The sequence below is a fragment of the Chiloscyllium punctatum genome, chromosome 11, assembly GCF_047496795.1.
Source record: "Chiloscyllium punctatum isolate Juve2018m chromosome 11, sChiPun1.3, whole genome shotgun sequence".
NCBI lineage: Eukaryota > Metazoa > Chordata > Chondrichthyes > Orectolobiformes > Hemiscylliidae > Chiloscyllium > Chiloscyllium punctatum.
The window spans coordinates 22,577,159-22,601,966 of NC_092749.1; the positions used below are offsets into that span (position 1 = coordinate 22,577,159).

The window sequence follows — 24,808 nt, forward strand, 5'->3', positions numbered from 1 at the left end:
CAAGTCCTACACTATCAAATCTGGAAGGCTTTACCATATTGTTGCCAGCTAGTTAGTTGTCTAAAGTCACAGCTTCCACCCACATATAACAGGATGCTCTATCTCCGGATGGCAACTACTGGGGCTGCAGTCAATCCATCAGCAGAAGCTTTGCTGGTCGGTCGAGTTTGAGCTAAATGGGGCAGCCATGCTGGGGTCACCCAAGGAGGCCCTGGCCTGGGAGATGGGACAGATATAGCAGTGACTGAGTTGTTTCTCTAGATTGTCTGTGTCTGCGTACTCTTTCCAGTAGGAGTGAGGAGTCTGTCCACTGGAAGTGGGGTGCCCAGTCAGGAACGGCACACTTACGAACTAAGACATGCCTCCAGAAGATAAAGGGATCTATTGCCACTCATGAAATACCTGTGGTGATGGGAAGAAGCCTTAAGTTGCCATTAATTGGAATGCACAGGCATATTTCCTTTTGGTAAATAACCCTGAATTTAGTTTGACCTAAATGGAATTACTTCACATTAGGACAAAAATACACCAACCCCACTGGTATAACTAGTGACAGTGACAGTAAGTCCATTACTCCACTCTAGCTTGAGTGATTGATTATTTTTTCTTCCAGGCAGATGTGCTTTACTATGGTAAGTGATTTTCACTTCATATTTAGCATCTTACTTCAGGTAATATAGGGGCAGAAAAAAGCATTTGTCTTATCTTACTTCTCTCAGAATATCACAAAATGAAAGTGGTACACAAGGGCATAAAAATGCAAGTTTTACTTCATGGGATCAGTGACTTTTCAGGACATTATATTGTGAATGGAAAAATATGGCGGAATTAAACATTTCTGAAATAGAGAGAGATAGTACAGAATCCATTATATTAATTCAAAAGATAGATGAAATACTGAACACCAGCTTGAGAACAGGCCAAGTTCTCATCATGTGGATGTGCCGGTGTTGGATTGGGGTGGATAAAGTAAAAAAATTACACAACACTGGATAATAGTCCAACAAGTTCATTTGAAATCACGAGTTTACGGAACCTCGCTCCTTCTTCAAGTAGCAAAGTTGTCAATCCTTACCAAAAACAACAGGAAGTCAATAGGCTTGAGAAAAAAAAGCCCCCTTTTTTCATAAGGTTAAATCTGTAATTTGATAAAGAAACATAATGCATTTTTCAATATCAATCATATAACAATGGATCATATTGTTTCAAAGCTGCAGGAGTTGTTGCAACAAAATTAGATTCGTCCATTCTTCAACACAGCTTTTTTTTTGCTCAACTGTTAAATGTACTATCAAAATTGCTTCACAGAACTGAGTTTCATCTTACCATCCACCATCCCCACCTATTGGTCATGACACAAACAACATCAGTAATATTTCAACTGATAATTGATTTTCTATCATCTCGCAGCTTCAACTTTTAATACGAGATGCATGGTAAATTTTATGTTTGAATGACTATCCAGTTTTTTAAAAAAGTGGTTAAAAATATTAATTCCATTTCACTATCATTGTATGAAGCGCTATCATTGTATATTGAGCAAGCAGTAATTTTTTAACAAGTAAAACAGCAACATTCTCCTTTTTTACCTTTGATGCCAATGCCTCTCGTTCTTTCCTCATTTCTTCATGCACAGCTTTCTTGGCAATTGCAATCTTTTCTTGCTGAGAAGCTAACTCCCTTTCTAGCCGTTCTTTCTGACGCAACATCTCATTCTTCAGCTGCTCACAATGGACCAGAGCCTAGGGAAAAGGAAAATCAAACTGTCCTTTGAAACTAAACAGAACAAGACAGGCTGTTTCATTGTACGTAGGTTTAGGAATGGAGCCAGATCATAGTTTCATGTGAGGTCCATCTGAAAAACTGGGTTAAAGTTCCCAAACACTACAGAAAAGTTTTTAGTTAAATTACAGCAATATTGCAATATTGAAATGGGTACAGTAATGTAATCCAAAGGAAAAAAGTTATAGTGTGAAATAATAGTGCGTTAGCAAAAAATGGTACTGCTGTTCACAATAACAACAGTTTCCTGAACATTGTAAGATGTCCTAAGGCATTTGTTAAAGCGGTAGATTTGAAGGAGTGTTTTACAGGAGGAAAATGAGGTAGCATCATCGAAATTATGTTTTTCCTTTCTCCACACAAGTCTCCTTGTCTACAGAAAACATTTCTGTTTTTTCTTGAGCCTTTCAGTATTCCTGCTTTTTGAACAATTGAATTTATGGATGCTGCTTCAACGATGGATTGTGCCCAACCAAAAAAAACTCAATGTTCCTACCAACTGCTCTGAAAGTAAGCTTTTCAAATGTCGACCTGAATGTTGAGGTCCCTCTGAATGGTGTTGGTTTCTTGCTGGCTCGTGAAACTGTGAAATTACAGTATCACTCTTTACTTTTGTTGTGATACCAGCTGATGGTGATTCTCTACAAATCAGATTCCAAAGTGAAATAAAACAAAGGCCTGCAGATGCTCAAAATCTGAAACAAAAACAAAACTTTCTGGAGAAACTCAGTAAGTCTGGCAGCATCTGTGAAGACAAAACATAGTTAAAGTATTGAGTTCAGAGACTCTCCTTCAGAAGCCAAGGTCTCAACTTGAAATGTTAATGCTGTTTCCACTTCACAAATGCTTCCAGACTTGCTGAGTTTCTCCAGCAATTTCTGTTTTTGTTTGTTACAGGAGAAAAATGTGATGATTTGTTGTCAAGTCGATGGGTTCTTTTTTAAAAATATCTGCAATACGAGGGGCCTGTAGTTCCCAAATACTTTTTCCTCAGAAGAAAATTCATGTACTAGAGCTTTTACAAAAGGAAGAAATTAAAGTAATATTTTAAAAACATTTTTGTTTTCTATTTAATGGAAAGAATATCATTTTACTAATATGAAACATGTAATAATATTATATATGCAGATTTATTTGCTCTAAACTTTCACTTCTTCTTTCTGACAGTGGATATTTTTATGCTGATTGAGATGAGGACTTTAGCCCTGATAATGTTTCCTCTTCATACAGTACTTAGCAGCCAAACGAAGTACAATGCTCTGCATGAATTCACCAAAACTTCACAGCAAACAACGTCCAAACTCAGGACCACATTCATCTAGAAGGACAAAGGAGTATTACCACCTACAAGTTCCTCTCCAAGCCACTCACCATCTCGGCTTGAAAATAAATCACCATTCCTTTACTATCACTGATTCAAAATCCTGCAATTCCCACGCAAACAGCATAATGAGTCTATCCACATCAAATGGACTGCAGCAATTCAAAGCAGCAGCTCACCACAGCTTCTTAAAGGATGGTCAAAAAATGCTGGCTCATCCAACAATGCCCACATCCCAATACTGTCAACATTGTAGTGTATGAAATGAGGCAGTCAATGTGCATATATCAGGAGCCCACAGACAGCAATTTAAAAGTTATCAAGTCACCTTTAATGTTTTGTTGAGTCAGAGACTATGAAAGGTACAGGTCTCACAGCGCCAGAGACCTGGGTCCAATTCCTGCCTCAGGCAAATGCCTGTGTGGAATTTGCACATTCTCCCCGTGTCTGCTTGGGTTTCCTCCGGGTGCTCCGGTTTCCTCCCACAGTCCAAAAATGTGCAGGTTAGGTGAATTGGCCATGCTAAATTGCCCGTAGTGTTAGGTGAAGGGGTAAATGTAGGGGAATTGGTCTGGGTGGGTTGCTCTTTGGAGGATCGGTGTGGACTTGTTGGGCCGAAGGGCCTGTTTCCACACTGTAAGTAATCTAATTATTTCATGATTTCTTTGCACTTCTCACGACACACACAAATCAGGTACAACAATTCTGATGAAAGGTCAATGAGCAGAAATGTTTACTCTGTTTCTCATTTCAGACGCTGCCACACCTAGTGCATATTTCCAGCATTTTCAATTTTAGAACAATGGAATTTGTGTCTATTGAATCGTGTCAACTTTATCTGCTTAATACCTGTATTTTTTCCAAATTGGCTTCTTCTGCTACTTCCGTAGCTTGTTTCACTTGCCGACATACAGAGTCTTCCCTGGCCTGCATTTCATTTATATTGCTTCGTAAAGTTGCCACCATATTCATCAAGTCATCACGCTCTCTACAATATGAAAACAAATGATTTCCTTATTAGGGAGTCATTTTAACTCATGATAGAGCTGTTAAAATGAAGAAAGGTGTGCTCAGAGAAATTTTCACAATTCAGAGTCAAATTAATTTTCAAAAACTAAAAGCAGTAGTAAATGCCTCTCCTTGAAGCAGGAGTTCCCCCTCTTCTTGAAAATAAGTCAGTGAAAAACAAAGTTGTTTCCATGCTCATTAATGATAATTTTTAAAGCCCTACCATAAATTTTTGCCATCTTACAATATTCTTTGTCTCGACATATTTCATTCACTCTTAAAAACAATTTTTCAGGGATTACTTGATCTCAGTACTAAAATGCAATCATTAAGGTATTAACATCAATTGTACCAAACAGCAATCATAAATTGACATCCCAAGTGATCATCAGCTGATATGACAGCAATCAAACAGCTGCAGGTTACCATCATTTGATTTCCTTCAGTGCAGTTGGTCAACCAAAATGGAAAAGTAAGGATTAGACCTAATTCGTTTTTAGCTAAGTGCATCAATTTTATTGAGTGACTCTTGCTGCATGGCTCAGCAAGATTCCTCACTATATCTTACCAAATGAGTCTCATTAATGATCAACTCCCCCATAGCATTCCTCATGTCTGATCCTATTCCCTTTATACCACACACTGTTCCCAAAGTAACTCACCAATCACCAGATATCTGCCAAAAGAACAGCATCTTTTGCACCCATGCCATCTCTGAAAGGCTGTTGTACACCCAGGAAAACATTGGCAATCTGATGCATAATGGCACAGGAGCCACAAAGCCATACTGCTCATGGCATGTAATTGACATAGCTAACACTCTCTCACACATATAATACCATTCTTTCATCCTTGTCTCTGTTAAAGTATCAGGCCATACAGTTTCCTTGTACATGGCTACATTCCAACTAATCACCCTCTAAGTCATTGCCACTCTGTCTCAAATGATCACTGTTGACCCACTTTTGGTCATTATCCAGTCGAGGAACATCATGTACATGCAAGCAAACAAACTAGTCCAAACATGACCTATTATTCAAAACCACCAAAAACAAACACAAGCTAAAATAGAGGCTGCAGGTTACCCCACCATGAATTCAAAATGCTGGCATTATAACCAATAACCAGTCTAGAGTCCATGATGATCTGGTGTACCCAGCTCCCATCTACTGCAGCCATGTGACAATCAGGTCCTTGTAGCACTTAAGCCAGCCAAGATCAGTCATGGAAAGGAAAGCTTCCTTGTCCCCAGTGTCCTTGTCCTCCTCCTCAGCATCTAGCACATTATCTTAGTTGCAGCTGCACATATGCAAAGCACAGCAAGCCAAGATAATCCAACACTCTGTGTAGACTCTACTGGAGGAACCCTGCTCCACACCACAATCATCTGTTCCGCTACAGCCATGGTCGAAACGTAGGCAGTATTGTACCCGTGTTTTGTATCAGTCAAGGGGATGTGCAATAGCATCACAAGCCTGGTTGCAGTGGGTATCCCTCATCTCCCAGTGACCAGACTTGTCAAGCACCTGCATCCTCTAATGCAACAGGTACATGAGAGTGCTTCAGAATGTAGGAGTAGTGGCAGGGCAGCAAGCATACACCTACAGGAAGTGGTAACAGTGATCATAGATCATTTGAACATCAGTTGAATGAAACCCTACTTTATTGATGAATTCCTCAGCATTGTGATATGACTCTCTCGGTGTCACATTTGTGCAGGCGATGGCTCGCTGTATCTGTGGGAAGCCACCTATGTTCCCAAATTCTACTGCTCAGGCTGCAGCACTGACCTGGTTATTGTGAAACAAGATGAACCGGTATGATCTTGCACAAATGACATTGGTCAATGTCCCGATGCATGATGAAGAGATCCTACACAGGTCACCTGTCACTCCTTAGAAGAAGGTGAAAGTGAGGACTGCAGATGCTGGAGATCAGAGTCAAGATTAGAGTGGTGCTGGAAAAACACAGATCAGGCAGCATCCGAGGAGCAGGGAAATTGACGTTTCAGGCAGGAACTCTTCATCAGGAAGCAGCCCCTAGACATGATTGACCAGACCCATGCCTGCTATGTTAATAGCTCGGCAACTGCTCACTTCCTGTCTGCAGTCAGATATATCCTCTGACTGTGAATGGCGTAAACAGATGACTGGCAAATGGAGCGAGTCGGCCAGCATATCTGAAACAGGGATGATTGTTAGACTGGGGACCGGTGCAGGCAGTCAGCAGCTTGCAAGCTCAGTCAGACCACATGTAGAAGCCCCCTGCACTGATCTACTGCAGGTCTTTTATAGAAAGACTGTAATGTTTACGTTTTTAACTTTATTTCTTATTTTTCTAATTTATATACATAACTGTAAGGTAATTTAATTTTTTTCCTTTACTTCTCTATTTTCTATCTAAGACTTATACCGAGGTACTTTGTACCTAAGATCGCCACATGGGGCGACATTGTAAATTTTTCACTGTACTCCTATACTTGTCTACTTGAATACACATGACAATTAGCAAATTCTAATTCTAATTGTCATGTCCCTGATCAGAGTGCAGACTGTGCTCATGAATTGGTCTCAGTTTCAACCTCATTATGAATCAAATCCTTTACCAAGCTGTCCCATGGCAAATTGGTCTATCGTTCCATTAATATTAATGGATAAATCCACCCAAACATGGCACATTTTCCCTATCTGCAAGCCATCTCTCATCAAGGCTGACGTTGATGCAGAGATCCAAAACCGCATCCAATCCGTGAGTACTGCCTACGGATGCCTAAGGATGAGAGTCTTTGATGACCATCTGTACTGCGACCAGTATTCTTGTATGTAAGGCAGTCATCCCTTTGACTGTCCTGTATGGCTCCAAGACTTGGACTACCTATAGACTTGGAGAAGTTCTGGAGAAGTACCATCAATGCTGTTAAACATAGATTCCTGGCATCTTTTGGGAGTACAAGTTTATTCACATCAGTGTCCTTGAAGTTACCAATAGCACAGCATCAAAGCCATGATTATCCAAGGCAAGCTTCATCAGGGTGGCCACATGTTTACGATGCTGAAGTTCCAACTGCCAAAGCAAATCTTTGCCCAGCTCAATCAAGGCACTTAACCAAGAGGTGGAACAAGGATGCGCTTAAAAGTATCCTGAAAAACTTACTTCAAGAAATGCAACACAGACGTCAAAACCTGTGAGTCCCTTGCTCAGAACAAACCAATTTGTAGGAATGTTCTGTATGAAGGAACCTATTTTCTTAAGAAAGGAATACCATCAATCTCAAGGCTTCACCTTCCAGAAACATCTGCAAAATGTGTGGTAGGAAGTGTAGCTCTAGGATGGGCAAAGATTTGCTTTGGCAGTTGGAACTTCAGCATCGTTAACATGTGGCTAGCCTGATGAAGCTTAAGACCATAAGACCATAAGACATAGGAGTGGAAGTAAGGCCATTCGGCCCATCGAGTCCACTCCGCCATTCAATCATGGCTGATGCGCATTTAAGCTCCACTTACCAGCGTTCTCCCCGTAGCCCTTAATTCCTCTAGACAACAAGAATTTATCAATCTCGGCCTTGAAGACATTTAGCGTCCCGGCTTCCACTGCACTCCGTGGCAATGAATTCCACAGGCCCACCACTCTCTGGCTGAAGAAATGTCTCCGCATTTCTATTCTGAAATGACCCCCTCTAATTCTAAGGCTGTGTCCACGGGTCCTAGTCTCCTCGCCTAACAGAAACAATTTCCTAGCATCCACCTTTTCCAAGCCATGTATTATTTTGTACGTCTCTATTAAGTCTCCCCTTAATCTTCTAAACTCCAACGAATACAATCCCAGTATCCTCAGCTTGCCTTGGATAATCATGGTTTTGATGCTGTGCTATTGGTAACTTCAAGGACACTGGTGTGAATACACTTGTCCTCCCAAAAGATGCCAGGAATCTATGTTTAACAGTATTGATGGTACTTCTCTGGGCAGCACGGTAGCACAGTGGTTAGCACTCACAGAGCCAGAGACCCAGGTTCAATTCCCGCCTCAGGCAACTGTCTGTGTGGAGTTTGCACCTTCTCCCCTTGTCTGTGTGGGTTTCCCCCGGGTGCTCTGGTTTCCTCCCACAGTCCAAAAATGTGCAAGTTAGGTGAATTGGCTATGCTAAATTGCGCGTAGTGTTCGGTGAAGGGGTAAATGTAGGGGAATGGGTCTGGGTGGGTTGCTCTTCGGAGGGTCGATGTGGACTTGTTGGGCTGAAGGGCCTGTTTCCACACTGTAAGTAATCTAATCTTCCTGAAAGGATCAGGTTTAACAGCCACACAAGGGTCTAGAAAACCCATGACCAGTGTCACAAAGTTGGTCCCTATTTTCTAAAAGCAGTTCCTTTCCTCAAGGATACCGTGTCCTTGGCTTTTTTCAAACGGGTCATAAGCCAGCTCCTGGCTCTGGGGTAACTAGTTTGGTACAGAGATTGAGAGGCCCTTTGTTTATATGTAAACAGACGAGACTTCAGGCAAAAGTGATCATGTTTAGAAGTGACCTGTATAATGAAAGGGGAGTAGTCAGTTCACAAGCTGAGCAGTTCAGTCCAGAACCAATTAGGAGTTCAACAGTGAGCTGTGTGGAAACAGGTTGTGAAACTCTCTCTTTCTGCACTTCTCACTTCAACCTGTAAGCATTTGCTCCATTTTTACTGCTTTTTAAGGGGTTTGCTTATTGGGACTGTTGTGTATATTCAGAACAGCATAGTTATGTCTAGAGTCATAGAAATGTACGGCATGGAAACAGAACCTTCAGTCCAACCCATCCATGCCAACCAGATATCCCAACTCAATCTAGTCCCACCTGCCAGCACCCAGCACACATCCCTTCAAACCCTACCTATTCATATACCCATCCGAATGCCTCTTAAATTGTACCAGCCTCCACCACTTCCTCTGGCAGCTCATCCCATACACGTACCATCCTCTGTGTGAAAACATTGCCCTGTAAGTCTCTTTTACATCTTTCCCCTTTCACCTTAAACCTAGGCCCTCTAGATCTGGACTCCCCAACCTAGGAAAAGGACTTTGCCTATTTACCCTATCCATGCCCCTCATAATTTTGTAAACCTCTATAAGGTCACCCCTCAGCCTCCAACGCTCCAGGGAAAACAGCCCCAGCCTGCTCAGCCTCCCCCTATAGCTCAAATCCTAACCCTGGCAATATCCTTGTAAATCTTTTCTGAACCCTTTCAGGTTTCACAACATCTTTCTGATAGGAACGAGACCAGAATTGCACGCAATATTCCAACAGTGGCCTAACCAATGTCCTGTACAGCCGCAATATGACCTTCCAACTCCTATACTCAATACTCTGACCAATAAAGGAAAGCATACCAAATGCCTTCTTCACTATCCTATCCACTTTAAAGGAGCTATGAACCTGCACTCCAAGGTCTCTTTGTTCAGCAACACTCTCTAGGACCTTACCATTAAGTGTATAAGTCCTGCTAAGATTTGCTTTCCCAAAATGCAGCACTTCACATTTATCTGAATTAAACTCCATCTGCCACTTCTCAGCCCATTGACCCATCTGGTCAAGATCCTGTTGCAATCTGAGGTAACCCTTTTCGCTGTCCACTACACGTCCAATTTTGGTGTCATCTGCAAACTTACTAACTGTACCTCAGATTGTATGCTAGTTTTTTGTCATTCATGCATGACAACTCCCAAACCAGTGGATATATATAAGGTACCACATTAGGCTACTTAATAAGATAAGAACCTATGGTGTTGGAGGTAGTATATTACTATGGATAGAGAATTGGCTAACTAATAGAATATGGAGAGCTGGGATAAAGGGGGCATTTTCAGGATCGCAACTTGTAACTAGTGATGCGCCATATGACCAGTGCTGGGGCCACAATTCTTTACAAGATGTACCAATGACTAGGATGACAGAAATATATGAACTCCCAGTTGACACAAAATAAGTGCGCAGACAAGCAGTGAGGATGACACAAGTGCTCTGGTTACAGACAGGTCCAGTGAGTGGGAAAAAAACTTGGCAGATGGAATATAATGTGGGAAAATGTGAGGTTATTCAATTTGGCATGAAGAATTGAGCAGATGAATGTTATTTAAATGGAGGTAAATCCAGAAAGTTGAAGCACTGACGGAATTTGGGAGTTGTCATGCATGAATGACAAAAAACTAGCATACAAGTTCAGCAAATAACAGGGAACGCCAATTAACGTTGGTTACTATTTTAAAAGGAATGGAATATTTAAAAAAAAGGTCTTGCTAACACTATACGAGGCACTAATTAGACCACATCCCAAATACTGTGAGAAGTTTTGACCCTTTACCCAAAGAAAGATTTACTGGCATTGGTGGCAGTCAGAAGAAGGTTCACCAGGTTGACCTCAAGTATGAAGGAATTTCTTTTTGAGAGGAGAGGTTGGGTCTATCCTCAATGGAGTTAAGAAGAATGCGACATAACCTTATTGAAATGTATTAAATGAGACATAATCTTATCTTCTCTGAGGGGTACTGAATCAGTGGAATAGTTTACCACAGAGTATTTAGAGGCTGGATGGTTATGTACATTCAACAAATCCCTACAGTGTGGGAGCAGGCCATTCGGCCCATCAAGTTCATACTGCCGTCCGAAGAGCATCCCACCCAGACCCCCATATTCCCACTCTCTCCCTGTAACCATTTCCATGGCTAGTTCACTTAGCCTGCACATCCCTGGACATTATAAGCAATTTAGCATGGTCAATCCACCTAAAGTGCACATCTTTGGACTGTGGGAGAAAACCAAAGCACCCGGAGTGTAGACACGGAAACAATGAGTAAACACCACACAGACAATCACCCAAGAATGGGATTGAACACAGGTCCCTGGGACTGTGAGGCAACAGTGCAAACATTGAGCCACCATGCCACCCACGAGGCTGAGACAGACAGATTTTTAGAAAAGAAGCGAGTCAACAGTCAGGGCAGGCAGGGACAAGACAGAGAACAAGGTAGCACTGATAAGTTAAACTGCATTTATTTCAATGCAAGGTGTCTAACAGGGAAGGCAGATGAACTCAGAACATGGTTAGGAACATGGGACTGGGATATCATAGCAATTACAGAAACATGGCTCAGGGATGGACAGGACTGACACCTTAATGTTCCAAATGCTACAGGAAAGATAGAAAGGGAGGCAAGGGAAGAGGGGGAGTGGCATTTTTGATAAGGGATAGCATTAGAGCTGTACTGAGGGAGGATATTCCCGTTAATACATCCAGGGAAGTTATTTGGGTGGAACTGAGAAATGTGAAAGGGATGATCACCTTATTGGGATTATATTATAGACCCCCTAATAGTCAGAGAGAAATTGAGAAACAGATTTGTAAGGAGATCTCAATTATCTGTAAGAATAATAGGGTGGTTATGGTAGGAGATTTTAACTTTCCAAACATAGACTGGGACTGCCATAGTGTTAAGGATTTAGATGGAGAGGAACTTGTTAAGTGTGTACAAGAAAATTTTCTGATTCAGTGTATGGATGTACTTACTACAGAAAATGCAAAACATGGCCTAATCTTGGGAAATAAGGCAGGGCAGGTGACTGAGGTGAAAGTGGGGGAACACTTTGGGGTCAGCAACCATAATTCTATTAGTTTTAAAATAGTGATGGAAAAAGATAGACCAGATCTAAATGTTGAAGTTCTAAATTGGAGGAAGGCTAATTTGATGGTATTAGGCAAGAACTTTCAAAAGTGGATTTGGAGCAGATGTTTGCAATAAAAGGGACGGCTAGAAAATGGGAAGCCTTCAGAAATGTCATACTGAGAGTCCAGAGACACTATATTCTTATTAGGGTGAAAGGAAATTCTGGTAGGTGTAGGGAATGCTGAATGACGAAAGAAATTGAGGGTGCGGTTAAAAAAAGAAGGAAGCATATTTCAAGTATAGACAGGATACATTGAGTGAATCCTTAGAAGAGTATAAAGGCAGTAGGAGTATACTTAAGAGGGAACTCAGGAGGACAAAAAGGGGACATGAGATAGCTTTGGCAAATAGAGTTAAGGAGAATCCAAAGGGTTGTTACAAATATATTAAGGACAAAAGGGTAACGAGGGACAGAATAGGGCCCCTCAAAGATCAGCAAGGCTACCTTTGTGTGGAGCTGCACGAGATGGGGGAGATACTAAATGAGTATTTTGCATCAGTGTTTACTACGGAAAAGGACATGGAAGATATAGAATGTAGAGAAATAAATTGTGACATCTTGAAAAATTTCCATATTACAAAGGAGGAAGTGCTGGATGTCTTGAAATGCATAAAAGTGGATAAATCCCCAGGACCTGATCAGATGTACCCTAGAACTCTGTGGGAAATTAGGGAAGTGATTGCTGGGCCCCTTGTTGAGATAGTTGTATCATTGATAGTCACAGGTGAGGTGCCAGAAGACTGGAGGTTGGCTAACTTGGTGCCACTATTTAAGAAAGGTGGTAAGGACAAGCCAGGGAACAATAGACCGGTAAGTCTGACGTCGGTGGTGGGCAAGTTGTTGGAGAGAATCCTAAGGGACAGGATGTGCATCTATTTGGAAAGGCAAGGACTGATTAGGGATAGTCATCATGGCTTTGTGCATGGGAAATAATGTCTCACAAACTTGATTGAGTTTTTCAAGAAGTAACAAAGAGGATTGATGAGGGCAGAGCGGCAGATGTGATCTACAAGGACTTCAGTAAGGCGTTCAACAAGGTTCTCAGGGGAGACTGTTTTACAAGAAATACAGGGAGAACCAGCATTTGGATACAGAACTAGCTCAAAGGTAGAAGACAGAGAATGGTGGTGGAGTGTTGCTTTTCAGACTGGAGGCCTGTGGACCAGTGGAGTGCCATAAGGATCGGTGCTGGGTCCTCTACCTTTTGTCATTTATATAAATGATTTGGATGTGAGCATAAGAGGTATTGTTAGTAAGTTTGCAGATGACATCAACAAAGAGACCTTGGAGTGCAGATTCAAAGTTCCTTGAATGTAGAGTCACAGGTAGATATGATAGTGAAGATGATGTTTGGTATGCTTTCCTTTATTGGTCAGAGTATTGAGTTGGGAGGTCATGTTGCGACTGTACAGGACATTGGTTAGGCCACTGTTGGTATACTGCATGCAATTCTGGTCTCCTTCCTATTCCAAGTGTGTTGTGACACTTGAAACAATTTAGAAAGGATTTACAAGGATGTTGCCAAGGTTGCAGGGTTTGAGCTATCGGGAGAGACTGAATAGGCTGGGATTGTTTTCCCTAGAGCATCAGAGGCTGAGGGGTGACCTTATAAGAGGTTTATAAAATCATGAGGGGCTTGAAATAGACCAACTCTTTCCCTGGGATGGGGGAGACCAGAATTTGAGGGTATTGGTTTAGGGCGAGAGGGAACAGATATAAAAGAGACCTAAGGGGCAATTTTTCACACAGAGGATGGTCCGTGAATGGAAATGAGCTGCCAGAAGAAGTGGTGGAGGCTGGTGCAATTGCAACGTTTAAAAGACATCTGGACGAGTATATGTATACGAAGGGTTTGGAGGGATATGGGCAAGGTGCTGGCAGGTGGGACTAGATTGGGTTGGGATATCTGGTCAGCATGGATGAGTTGGACCGAAGTGTCTGTTTCCATGCTGTACATCTCTATCACTCTTTGACTCTAAGGGAAACAAAGGTTATGGAGAAAAGGCAGGAAATTGTAGTTGGCGATTTCCAGTTCAGTGATGATCTCAATGGGCTGAATAGCCTATTCTTCCCCCACGTCTTGTTCAGCTGACTGAACAAACTGAGTGCCAATGACAAACAAGTTGGAACTCAAAAGCACAATTAACAGCTGCTGCATGAACAAAAGACAGTCAGCTATCAAGCAATACGCCGATTTCAGTAATGTATTTGGAGGCATGCAGCCATTTCACAGTTGACAAGACTTGGAGCTCAGATGTTCTTTATGCTTCTTGTCTTGGTTTGGAACTTTTTTGGGTTATCGTTTTTATAGTTTATTGTAGTTACAAATGTTCGTTATTGATTTTATCATTCTCATGTTTGCACAGTTTTCATAGCTATTCTTTCTGCAATTTTTAAGCCATGTAGATTTTTTCCACTGAAAAGTTTAATAAAGTCAGATTATTTGTTGTTAACTTAACTCCTGTGATATTTTATTGCTACTTCTTATTTTTTATTGCTTATTGTATTTGATATCAATGAATGACTTTGAGATATTCAACAATGCCTTTAAGAGCTCCCTTAAAAATTTCATTTTAATAAATTTCAGAGCTTTGAAGTCTTTTTCAGCCCTTTACACAAATGAGAGATAATTTATGGCAACAAATTCTGATATCTACACACACTGTCATTTGTTTTGAAATTAAAATGTTTGATATATGTGCTACTTCTAAGAGCAGTGAAAGGAAAATTGGTGTAATCTCTTGGATCTTCGTATGCTATATTAAACACTAAACTTCCAGAGATCCTTACAAAAATTGTAAGGTGTCTCAGGAATGTGATGGTAATGGGTATTTCAGATAAAACTTGGAAGTGCATAAAAAAGCAGTTGATATGGAGGAAGCAGCTGGCACTTGATGGGAGACTGATGTCAGACAGTAGTGAACAAAGTGCTCCAGGGAATAGTTTTGGAGTCACCTCTGTGATCTACATAAACAATCTGGATTCAGAAAGATATTTCCAATTACAGAACTTCTGCACACATGGTTCATTAAATCACACTATTTGCAAACTATTTCAAGAGGTCAGTCCATCCCATTCAGTAGCCAGACCCTTTGTCATTATCATAGCACTGCTACATTTTAAAAGTATTTTTGGCACAATTTCATGGTCAATCTGTACAAACGTTTATGTAACATAGGTGAGACATAGGACTGATTAGCATATTTAAACTTAATTCACTCTAACTTGTTTTGATAACTCTGGTCAGTTTCTTCAACATGGGAGATCTCATGACTTAATTAAAACTGACATTTGTTCAAACTTTCAGGTTTAACATTAAGTGAGCTGTCCTGAGGTAGTACTATCCCTGCTCCTCTGAAATCAGGGCTGACATCTGGGAACATAGTCTTCTACTTTAGGAAGTCAGCATGAGCATCAAGCATTACTTGATTAGATATAAACTAAGCAAGATGCCTGACTCTAAAGTCATATCTATTTTGGTTTAACAATGCACATTAATCACATCCTCAAGTGACCACCCATACTGCACCAGTGAGACCCTTCTCATTTTCCACATCAACCAACTGTGCAGTCTCTTGAGAAATTATTACCAATTTAGCTCTGATTAATAATGCATGCAGAGATCATTTCATGTTCCAACAGTAACTAGTAGGTTTTGGATTGTGAACAAATGTTTATTTCTCCATGTAGAAAAACAAAGTTATAATAACAGAACAAATTGTTTCAGGTGTTTTCAAAATTATGTACTTATGAAGCCATGTAATTACATTGGTCAAATGCTTCTATGCAACAATTGTAACGTAGCCAATATTAAAGTTCCGAATTTCTGGTTATTATTGTGCATGTTGTATCATTGCTGTAACAGCTAAAACGTATCGGGATTAAACAAACGGCATCTCTGTGTAATTCTGACTTCATAATTTTAACATTGCTGAAAACAGAGTGACGTGTTGCTGAAGCTTTTCACCATTCGGACAGACATAAGAATAGCAAATTTCAAATTATCATATTTACTTATATTAAAAAGGAGAAATGGGACAGATAGTTTGACAAGAGATAGAGTCATAGTCATATAGATGTACAGCATGGAAACAGACCCTTCGGTCCAACCGGTCCATGCCGACCAGATATACCAACCCAATCTAGTCCCACCTGCCAGCACCCAGCCCATAGCCCTCCAAACCCTTCCTATTCATATACCCATCCAAATGCCTCTTAAATATTGCAATTGTACCAGTCTCCACCATTTCCTCTGGCAGCTCATTCCATACACGTACTACCCTCTGTGTGAAAAAGTTGCCCCATAGGTTTCTTTTATATCTTTCCCCTCTCACCTTAAACCTGTGCCCTCTAATTCTAGACTCCCCAACCCCAGGGAAAAGACTTTGCCTATTTACCCTATCCATGCCCCTCATAATTTTGTAAACCTTTATAAGGTCAGCCCTCAGCCTCCGACGCTCCAGGGAAAACAGCCTCAGCCTGTTCAGCCTCTCCCTATAGCTCAAATCCTCCAACCCTGGCAACATCCTTGTAAATCTTTTCTGAACCCTTTCACGTTTCACATCTTTCCGATAGGAAGGAGACCAGAATTGCATGCAATATTCCAACAGTGGCCTAACCATGGTCCTGTACAGCCGCAATATGACCTCCCAATTCCTGTACTCAATACTCTGATCAATAAAGGAAAGCACACCAAACATCATCTTCACTGTCGTATCTACCTGCGACTCTACTTTCAAGGAGCTATGAATCTGCACTCCAAGGTCTCTTTGTTCAGCAATACTCTGTAGGATCTTACCATTACGTGTTTAAGTCCTGCTAAGACTTGCTTCCCCAAAATGCAGTACCTCACATTATTCTAACTTAAATTCCATCTGCCACTTCTCAGCCAATTGGCCCATCTGGTCAAGATCCTGTCGTAATCTGAGGTAATCCTCTTCACTGTCCACTACACCTCCAATTTTGGTGTCATCTGTAAACCTACTAACTGTACCTCTTATGCTCACATCCAAATCATTTATGTAAATGACAAAAAGTAGAGGACCCAGCACCGATCCTTGTGGCACTCCACTGGTCACAGGCTCCAACAGGGTGTGGCTTTGCCATGGAGAAAACAATACGGGATAAGGACTTCCAAATTTGCAAGAAATTCAAGAAAAGTGCAAGGCTTGATGGGTCTTTCTAAGTTGCAGAGAACTGGTCCCTGCAAGTCACTTCTAGCAAGTGGAAATGAGCTACATCATGTCAATGACTGATCACCTTTACTTGTTTCATGGTCTATCTGTAAACACAGTTGGGATTATTCAGCAAGTGTTGCACAAATGTGATTCTGTAATTGGCATTCTTCCATTTGTTCTGATGAATGCAATTCAAAACATTACAATAACAAAGTTTGGACGCAAAACTTGAAACATTTTTCCCTCTCCACAAATGCTGTCGGAAATGCTGAGTTCCTCTAACACTTGTTGTTATTATTTCAGACCTTCACTATCCACAGTATTTTTCTTTTATTTAAGACCTATAGGATGATACTATAGGTGAAAAATGTATGTACTGTCTGAATTCTTGCTCTTCATACTATGTCATCCACCATCAGAACAGAAAATCTGTGACCATGGTTCTTTAACGGTGAGCCACACAGAATTACAGTCTTATTCTTTATTTAATTTTATATGTATATTGAAAGTGTACGTCAATGTTCTTTTATGCTTTCTCTGTGAAACAAGCTCATGTCTAAGTCATCAGCCAATCATTTTGAGATCAGTAACTGGTCTGTATTTGCCAATTCCAGGACTGAGCTGTGTACAAAATCTGTAATAAGTGAGATTTCACTATAAAAAATATACTTTCCTCCCAGCAGCAGTCTTTTTTAGATCCTTTAGAGACACAGAGGGTGACAAATGTTGCAATTGTAAAAGCTGACCGGGAACCCTGCAATTACTATGAAATTCAAAACATTGTAATAGTGATTCTATAAATTAAGAAATAAAGTAACAAATTTTCTCTCAAATATAAAATATTTATGTTTATTAAATATCATTTTTCTAAGCCAGAATCTTTTAATAGTAACTTGCCTGAAGTTCAATGATGACAATCAGTGCAGTAACCTGGTTACATACAATGAAAAATTACAAGGGCAATTCACAGAAGCAATGGTAGATACTGAAAACCAGTGGAAGATGTTAGGTGAGGTGAGTGAAGACGTAGGTGAGGGGCTCAGCTTTGAGACAAACAAGTAAGGCTAAGGGGAACAGCAGCAGAATTCAACAATACTTAGGCCTGCTAATTGCAGGCTCACCAATGAATGCTGATGGAGAAAGGGAATACATGGCACATCTGAGCCAAAGTAGAGGAATCAAGCTCTCATTTGCACTGCACTGGAGAGAATCTTCGTTGGAGTGTGTAGGAAGGTTTTGGACAGATTTGAAGGTAAAGAAGTTTGTAACCTGGGAAGCAAAAAACCAGTCGAAATCATGAAACACAACATCTAGGTTCTGATGCTCAAGAGAATGCAGGCTTCTGAGGCATGATTTAGTTTATGTAATATCCAAAATATTTTCATAGCAAAGTTTAGAAAATTTATAGCTATTCTAGAGACACTGGAATATTCAGAATGGGTAAAGTCTATTCAACCTCTCAGGGCCCATGCTCCACGTATTAGTTCACTGCTAATTTAGAATCCACTTTTTATCATCTGTTGATATTCTTAGCTAACTAAAAAAGAATTCAGAATCAAATTTGCCATCATTAATTGTGTTGTTGGTGAGTGCTCCAAAATTCTATTATTCTTTGCATTAAATTGTGGCTCAAAGATTAATGTGGTAGAAATGGGTTCTGATTCATGGGAGACTGCCAGCAATACTGAGGAAATCATACTGCTGTTCCTTTGGTACATTTGAACCATGTTGGGAACTAGTTCCCAGAAAATTATATAGTCCTATAGTACTATGGAGTTATAGAAAGGAATTTAAACAAATGACTTGGGGGAGGAAAGTTTGATTGTGGTAATAGTGGTAAAAAGTCAAAGCTTAAGGCTCTTTATCTAAATGTATGCAGTATATTTAAGAAAATAGATGAGTTGACAGCATAAATAGAAATAAATGAATATGATTTGATTGCTATTACAGAGATGTTATGCATGGTGACCAAGTCTGGGATTCAATGTTTAAAAGTATTGAATTTTCTGGAAGAATAAGCGAAAAGGGAAAAGAGATGTGATAAACTTTGTTAAAAAAATGTTATCAGTGCATTGGTAAGTTGTGATATTGGTGCATTAGATCATGATGTGGAATTGGTTTTGTTGAAAACACGGAATAACAAAGCAATGAAGTCATGAGTGGGAGTCCTCTAAAGGCTCCTGAGGAATTGCCTCACTAACACAAAGCATTAATCAAGAAATAATGGAAGTATCTAAGAAGGGCACTGTAATAGTCATGGGTTATTTTAATCATATATTGACTGGATAAATTAGGTAGACAAGGCTAACATAGAAGATGAATTAGTAGAGTACATCAGGGATTTTTCTTCGAGCAGTACACTGCAGAACCTACCTAGTAACAGAGATTTTTAAGATTTAGTAATGAGCAATTAGATCGGATAATTAAGAAATTATCTTCTGAAAGATCCTCCAGTTAGTAGCGATCACAACAGAGTAGACTTACAAATTTAGTTTGAAGGAGAGTAACTCAGATCTCAAACCTTTATCATCACTTAAATAAGAACAATTACAGAGGTATGACGAAAGAGATATCTAACACAGGCTATAAAAATAGACCAAGGAGAAAGTCAGTCACTGAGCAGGTCAGACAGTTAAACAGATATTTCATAACACAGCAACAATTTATTCCAGTAAAAACGAAGCACTCGAGGAGGATGAGCCACCCGTGGTTAACAAAAGATTGATGAGGAGAATATCTAGTCAAAAAAAGCATACAAAGTGACAAAAACTAGTGTTAGCCAGCTAATTGAGTTTTTTAAAGAAGTTACTACAGAGGAAGAAAGTTTGAAAGTTAATTGGCAAGAAATATAAAAACAAACAGAAAGTGCTCCTATGTATGTGTAAAAAGGAAAAGAATAGCCTAAGGAAGTGTGAGACACATGAAGGATCTAACTTGGGAATTATTAATGGGGAACAGGGAAGTGGCAGATAACCTAAACCACTATTTTTCATCTGTCTTCTTGGTGAAGAACACTATAAAATAAGCTGGGGGTGGGGTGGGGGGTGCATATTGTGATGAGGAATCTGCAAAAGGATATAGATAGTTGAGTGAGCAGGCAAAAAACATGGAGTTTAAGTGAGAAGTCATGCATTTTGGTAGGACAAATCAAAAGGAAGGTTACTTAAATGGAGTGAGACTCTAAATAAAGTGCAGCACAGAATATATGGGTGTACTTGTGCATAAAACATAAAAAGGTTAGTGTGCAGGTACAACAAATAATTAAGAAGGCAAAATGAATTTTGGCATTTATTGCAAGGGGGTTAAGTTTAAAATTAGAGATTGGGTGATAAATGTTGATACAGGTACATATCCCTTTATCAGAGAATCTGAAAACCGAAAAGCTCCGAAAACTGAAGGATTTCATGCAGCGTCAGTCATGTCTGCGTAACCTAACGGGGTTTTCTTGGCAGGCGAAGGCCGCACCCACTCGACCCATGTGGCAGCATAGCCCAGCATTTGGAAGCGTCAGTTGTGTATTGTTTTTTACGTGTTAAATTGTTTAATTTTAGAGTGAAAATGTCAAAAAGAGGTGCAGGTACATCTATGGCTAACAATAATATAAAGAAAAGGAAGCATCTGTCATTATCAGTAATGCAGAAAGTAGAAGTATTGCAGAAGCTTGATCATGGTGTGGCTGTCCAGTACCTTACTGAAGAATATGGTGTCGGAACTACCACTGTCTATGATTTGAAGAAACAAAAAGACGAGTTACTGAAGTTTTATGGTGACAGTGATGACCATCAACTAATGAAGAATAGGAAAACACTGCATAAGGCAAAAAATGAAGATCTTAACCATGTGTTGATGGAGTGGATTAGACAACGAAGAAGTGAACGTATACCACTGACTGGTTTGATGGTCATGAAACAAGCTAGAAAATATCACAAAGAACTGAACATTAAAGATAAATGTCATTATTCAGAAGGTTGGCTGCAGAAATTTCAGAAGCATAATGCGGTGAAATACCTGAAAATCTGTGGCAAAAAGGCTTCTGCTGACCATGAAGCAGCTGAAAATTATGTTGGTGAATTTGCCAAGCTGATATCTGACAAAAGCCTTAGTCTTGCACAAATCTACAATGCTGATGAAACAGCTCTCTACTGGTGCTATGTCCCAAGAAAAACATTTGCAACGACTAATGAGAGAGCACCAATAGGTTTTAAGGAAACTAAGGAAAGATTAACTATTCTTGGGTATGTCAATACTGCAGGCACATACAAGGTGAAAGTGGCAGTGATTGGGAAAAGCAAACATCGGAGATGTTTTAAAGGTGTATGTAATTTGCCTGTGCATTATTGTGCAAACAAGAAAGCATGGGTAACCCGAGAAATTTTTTCCGACTAGTTCAGTAAACACTTCGTACCAGCGGCCTGAGCTCAGCTCCAGCAGACAAGCTGGACTGGAAGAAAAGTGTAAAATTTTATTGTTCCTAAACAACTGCTCCGCACATCCCCCTGCCAAACAGCTTGTGAAAAGTAATGTTTTAGGCATTTACTTGCCTCCGAATGTGACATTGGTCTTACAGCCTTGTGACCAAGGAATTTTAAGCTCCATGAAGAGTTAGTATAAAGACTATTTTTTAAACATTATGCTTGTTGGTCAACAGAGAGGTAGGAATTCAAAACTTCCTGAAAGAGTTTAGTCTTAAGGATGCCATTTACGCAGTTGCCAATGCTCAGAATGATGTTGATAAAGCAACATTAACAAATGTTTGGCACAGACTCTGGCCTACAATGATATTTCTTGTAAGTGAACCTGCAGATGAGGAGTCATGTCACTGAAGAGAAAAATATGATAGCAAGCCTGGTTACTTACACACAAAACTTATCGGACGAAAGTGTAATAAATTACATGAAGCTGACATCAAAGAAATGCTGAACATTGAGAATGATGTGCCTGTTGTGTGTTCCTTTAGCGATGGGAACATTGCTGAAATGGTTTTAAATATGGGTTCCCGTACAGATAAGCATGAGGATAGCCGTGATGATGATGATGATGAGTTAGTAAACACAGTTGAAAAAGTCCCCATTGATGATATGGTGAAAATGTGTGATCAGTTAATTGCTGGCCTTGAACAATGTTAATTTATCAGTGAGCAAGAGATTATGGCAATTTACTTAATTAAAGAGAGATTGCTTGGACAAAAACCTATGTTAATGAGACAGATGACACTTGAAGAAGCTTTTAAAAGCGTACGTTTAAGTTTTACCAAATTGTTTTATGGAAATAAAATGTTGTTGAATATTTGTAGTCAATGTATTTCATGAATTTGTATATATTACTCTATAAATAAGCTTTGTACGTTTAAGTTTTCCCAAATGATTTTCTTGTAATTTTTTAAATGGAAATAAAATGTTGTTGAATATTTATAGTCAATATATTGGTCGATATGTTACTCTTTAAATAAGCTTTGTACGTTTAAATTTTCTCGTATGTTTCTCTTGTAATGTTTTTTATGAAAATAAAATGTTTTGAATATTTATGGTCAATGTATTTCATTTATCAGTACTCTATAAAATGTAGCAATATTTCTAGTCTTTATTTATCCCACTTAGTGTGAGTATTCATATGTTTTTGCTGCAGTACAGTATTTTTGTTTGATTATGGGTTGCTGCCCTGTCCCTACAGGGGGCGCTACATTAGTTCCGAAAACCACAAAATTCCGATTTCCACAAAGCAGCTGGTCCCGAGCATTTCGGATAAAGGGAAATGGAGCTGTAGTGTTGATAAGGCCACACCTGGATTACCGTGTACAGTTTTGGGACCCATATTTTAAAAACTGCATTGGAAGCAACTCAAAACAGACTTGCTAGGCTAAATCCTGGGATTAAGAGATTAACTTCTCAAGATTTCTAAACTGGTTAGGCATAAAAACAGAAAGCTTCAACTGTGAAGTAGTAATCATGAACTCAAAATGTTAACTGTGTCTCTATATATGCTGCCTGTATGCGGAGTTTATCAGGCACTTTTGTTGTTTGTACTTCAGATTTCCAGCAGCTGCAGTATTTTGCTTTTATTGAACAGTTTAGACCTTTATTTGTCAGTTTAGAGGAACGAGGAGTGATTTTATTCAGACATACAATATTTTGAGGAGACTTGACAGGATAGATGTTGAGAAGTCGTTTCCTCTAGTGGGGGAACATCAAACTAGGGGGCATAGATACACAATAAAGGGATGTATATTTAAAGCTGAGATGTAAAGGAATTTGTTCTCCCAGAGGATGAATATCTGGAATTCCCTATTCCAGAGTGTTGTGGAAGCTACTGAAGTTTTTAAAGAGGTAGACAGGTTTTTGAAATATCAAGGCTATGAGGGGCTGGCATGAAAGAAGAATTGAAGGTGAGGCAGATCAGCCATCACCTTATTGAATGATGGTACCAGCTTGATAGGTTAAGTATCCCACTTCTGTTTCTCATTGTCTTATATAAATTTTGTTTCCAAAACTATTCTTTGATTCCACATAGTTGCTATTTTCTCAGATGTACAGCGACAGATGCTGGTATTTAAATGCTGGTATTTAACCAAAAAGAAAACAAATGACCGTCTCACATTATTTAAAATGAACTTACTTCCTTAATCTTTCAACCGCCTTCATCTCTACATCACTATGGGTCCGGGCCAGAACAGCCTCATGCTGGGCACATTTCACACACAGACCGGCAACACGTTCTGAACTGTCTATTGTAAGCAAAGATTCTTGAACCTTTAATCGTTCTTCCAGCTGTTGACATTCCTTTTGAGATTCAGACAGATCTTTTCTAAAGTATCACAAATAAGGAAATCTTTTAACAATTACATTCACTGATGAGTAAGAATAAATACAGGAGGAAGTAAAATAATGCAATGTAATTATCAACAAGCAAAAACTATAAAGCACAATTAAGCACAGAAATGGTATTGTGAAGAATTCTATTGACTAAATTATGTAATGGTCAACCAGCATTTTTAAAAGTAATCTATTGGTTTGCTTTGTAAATGATGAATTCTGTAGATTTTAACTATCAGATGAAAGAGTTAATAACAAAAGCATCTGGCAAAGTCCTGAACAGGCTCTAGATGGGGCTTTCATTCATCACCTTCCTGTTGCAAGAAGTTGGAAGCATTAATTTAATGATCTATAAAATCTCTCGACACAGCAACAATATTTACTCAGATACAACACATGGAAGCATCCCAGATCAAAGTTTTAGTACCTCCTGGATTACAAAACTGTGCAGGTCAAATATCTAACTGATGTCTATATCACTTATCTATGTTGGGGGGTTAATGCTGGCTGGACAGATCGAAGACGTGTTCAAGATGATGATGAACCTCTGCACAACACTAAGGGACTACAATGTCCAAACAGCCAAGAAGATCACTCTCTCAACCTCAAAAGTAGTCCCACCAAAGAGGGGAATTCCATATGCAGTTTATGACCAGTATGAAAAATCATCACTTATCCAACTCAATTTCAGAACTATGTGATCAAATAAAGGCAGCTGCATAAAGATAATTGTGCCCATTGGATTCAAGCATCATTGTCACTAAGATTGATTCAGTGAAAAGAAGACTGAAACATATGATCTCCTAGAACCAATACAAAGAGCTTTCATTACATGGAACAACAACCTAAAGCTGCAGGTTAAGGAGACAGTATTCTAGCTGTTTCCCAAAGACAAATCTGGAAGATAAAGGACACGTGGTAGGAAGAGGAAGCCTGCAAGATTCAACAATATGTTGACCCTCAAGTTATGCAGAGCTTTTTTTGAAGTCACCAAGGCCATCATGGAATGGTGTCTCTTGATT

The 24,808-nt window shown here is 39.6% G+C and overlaps 1 protein-coding gene across 1 annotated transcript in view; it reads right to left on the reverse strand.

Annotated features, from left to right (window-relative positions):
* sdccag8 (SHH signaling and ciliogenesis regulator sdccag8) overlaps nt 1–24,808 on the reverse strand; it is a 357,014-nt gene that overhangs the window by 282,722 nt on the left and 49,484 nt on the right. The window contains 3 exon segments of the mRNA XM_072580466.1: nt 1,590–1,742; nt 3,953–4,091; nt 23,590–23,778. Coding sequence (XP_072436567.1) covers nt 1,590–1,742; nt 3,953–4,091; nt 23,590–23,778 — 481 coding nt within the window.